General features: G+C 48.0%; 1 protein-coding gene across 3 annotated transcripts in view; it reads left to right on the top strand.

Moving 5' to 3' along the window:
- bcl2l1 (BCL2 like 1) overlaps nucleotides 1-2218 on the top strand; it is a 20710-nt gene extending 18492 nt beyond the window's left edge. The window contains exons 3-4 of one of the 3 annotated variants that reach the window (XR_013964043.1): nucleotides 53-798; nucleotides 875-2218. Coding sequence is in view for 1 of the 3 variants with exons in the window: in XM_080763515.1 (XP_080619641.1) it covers nucleotides 53-196 (144 nt within the window). In the remaining 2 variants the exon portion in view is untranslated. Of the gene's footprint in view, nucleotides 1-52; nucleotides 799-874 lie in introns of those variants that run through there. The other 2 variants (XR_013964044.1, XM_080763515.1) reach the window with 2 other exon arrangements.
- The last annotated feature ends 1010 nt before the right edge of the window (nucleotides 2219-3228 follow it).

Below are 3228 nucleotides of genomic sequence, written 5' to 3'. Positions count from 1 at the left end.
CCCCCCCCCCCCCTCTCTCTCCCCCCCCTCCCCCTCCCTCTCTGTCCCTCAGGAGCGTTTTGCGGAGATCTTCGGCCAGGACGCGGCGGCCGAGAGCAGGAAGTCCCAGGAGAGCTTCAGGAAGTGGCTGCTGGCGGGCATGACCCTGGTGACCGGAGTGGTGGTGGGCTCCATCATCGCTCAGAAACGCCTGTGAGACAAGACCCCCCCCCCCCCCCCGTCAGCCCCCCCCCAAAAGCTTCTCATCGCTCAGAAACGCCTGTGAGAGGAAAAGAGACAAGAGAAGACATTCAACCTAGCCCCCCCCCCCACCCCCCCGTCAGACCCCCCAAGCCCCCCCGCCTACGTCAGTCTGCGTGCCCCCCCCCCCCCCCCCCCCGATACGATGACACAACTTTTAACATACAACACAAAATGAAGGATATTTTGTCTCGCCGCTCCACTTTTTTTTGCTCCTCCTGTTTTGTTTTTTTTTGCCAAGAATTGCCAATGTTTACGTTGCGCCCCCCTTCCTTCGGCAGCGGCACACGCCTGCGCCCCTCCACTCCCCCCCCCCCCTCTCCTTCCTCCACCCCCCCCCCTCTCCCTCCCACCCCCCACGAATGCACTGAGAGTTCCCAGGTGTTCTTTGAACTTTGAGACCGTGAAGAGCAGCAGAGGTTAAGAGAGGAAGAGAAAAGGGGAAGTTAAGCGTGACCTGCTACTAACCCCCCCCCCGAGTTACCCCCCTGTCTTTAAACCCAGAGTTACCCCCCTGTCTTTAAACTCAGAGTTACCCTCCCTGTCTTTAAACCCAGAGTTACCCCCCTGTCTTTAAACCCAGAGTTACCCCCTGTCTTTAAACCCAGAGTTACCCCCCTGTCTTTAAACCCAGAGTTACCCCCCCTGTCTTTAAACCCAGAGTTACCCCCCTGTCTTCTTTTGTCCTTATTTTTAACCCGCCACGTGATTCTAACAAAACACAGCCATGTCGAAGCTCGTCTCCTCCTCCTCCTCATCGACCACACTCTCCGGCACACTGAATCATCACATAATAATCACATAAATAATATTATTCTAGTAGTTGAGAGAACATTCTTGCAGAATGAAACAAATTGACTCATTGTGCAGTGATTTGATGGTCTTTTTTTTTCTCCGACCACTTGTTGAGACGGAAAAGGAAAACATTGCGTCCCTCCATTCCCGTGAGAGAGGGGGGGGGGGGGGGAGAAAACGTGATTGACACAACAATTATTGTGCCAATCGACAATTTTGGGGGCGAAAAAAATCCAGAGCTGCTGTGCAAGAGCCTTTAGTAAAAGGGTGGTATGTCTGTGCCATATGTAGAGGGAGAAAGCAGAGGGGGGATGGTACCGGTACCAACGGTCCTTAAACAGGACATAAAGCAGGGGGAGGATGGTACCGCCGGTCCTTAAACCAGACACAAAGCAGGGGGAGGATGGTACCACCGGTCCTTAAACCAGACACAAAGCAGGGGGAGGATGGTACCGGTACCACCGGTCCTTAAACAAGACAGAAAGCAGGGGGAGGAGGATGGTACTGGTACCGGTACCGGTCCTTAAAAAAGAAGAGGACACCGGGATGGTTTTTATGGCTTCTGCAGCTCCGTTTTTCATCCAAAAAACACAAACGAGAATCCCATTCCTCCTTCCACCACCCGAACTGTCGTTTTATGCCTTGCCTATTCATGCTTTTTCCAAGCGTTTTGTTTGAATGGAGCATATTTGAAAGGAGCAGATTTTTTTTGGAACAGATTTCAGTTTTTTTTAAATCACCCCGTTTAAATTCGCTGCTTGTTTTGTGTGTCAGTGGGGTGTGTTCATTTTTTCCCCCAGTTATTTGGGTCCAGGTGTTCCCGACAGATTTCTGGGTCGATGTTAATTGTCTGACTTTGCTCTAAGTTTGGTCATTAGTCACCTTGATGATGACAGCCTAACCAAACTTGTAGTTCTAGCTACAGTGGCGTCTGTAGTCCCTACAAACTTGTAGTTCTATAGCTACAGTGGCGTCTGTAGTCCCTACAAACTTGTAGTTCTATAGCTACAGTGGCGTCTGTAGTCCCTACAAACTTGTAGTTCTATAGCTACAGTGGCGTCTGTAGTCCCTACAAACTTGTAGTTCTATAGCTACAGTGGCGTCTGTAGTCCCTACAAACTTGTAGTTCTATAGCTACAGTGGCGTCTGTAGTCCCTACAACAAACACGACAACATGGCTGCCATGTCCGTGTTACTAATCTGTAGCTTATAACGATACAGCAAATACTGTAGCAAACATGTACAATAGCACAGACAATACGCTTTGCCCAATAGTGTAAACAAACGGACAGTAAAACCATTTAACGACGAGATTGTTGTAAACATAAATGGCAGAATTTAAGGCTTTTTGGGGCTGCTTTGGGATGTTTTCTTTTACTTAATATTATTTTATTTTTTTGTCATTTTTTTGAGTAAAGTATTTGCAATAAACTCCAAATCATATCGTGTAATAGTCGAGACACAAACTTATCTTTCACTGTTTTTCTTTCATTCTTGCATCATCATCATCAATCAAATAATGATTCCCTAATACTGTATTTGCAGTCTGTCACAAATTCACAATAAGTAAAAAATGATCTGCATTCATTGGAATACGCAGAGAAGTAAACGAACGGGGTAAACCTTTTTAGATGCATTATGTAGCAAAACTTAAACTGGGAATGAATGAAGTTCTTGTCTGTCTCGTGAGCGTGTTTCCGCAGTTCTGTGTCGGGGGAGTGAGTGACGCGAGTATAATTTGATTATAGGAGTGTGTCTTTGTTTGTACATTTTCATTTTTTTTAAAGGAACTGTTTTGTTTACAGTTTACACACACACACACACACACACAGCAGGCTATATAAGACTAGAGACTCAAGCCTTGCAAACATTCCCTCAATCTAGTACTTCCTCCATTTGTCTCGTCTCTCCTCCAATAGCCTTCTCCACTGGGACACTCAACTCCACCCCCAGTATCTAGCTAGCACATCTCCATCCAGCCAGCCCTCCTCCTCCTCCTCCTCCTCCTCCTCCTCCTCTCTCTCTCTCTAAATCCAATGCTTCTGGGGTTTTCTGTGATCATCTGGCTGTCACAGCAGATACTCCTGTGTGCCAGTCACAGCAGGCCCACCAACTGCTGTGCATGCGTGCATGCACGCACACACAGTCACACACACACACACACACACGCACACACACGTGCGCACACACCCC

This window comes from Protomyctophum bolini (assembly GCF_963924005.1).
Source record: "Protomyctophum bolini genome assembly, chromosome: 5".
Taxonomy (NCBI): domain Eukaryota; kingdom Metazoa; phylum Chordata; class Actinopteri; order Myctophiformes; family Myctophidae; genus Protomyctophum; species Protomyctophum bolini.
Note: the sequence above shows the minus strand (reverse complement) of the source record. Positions and strands in the feature narration are given on the sequence as shown.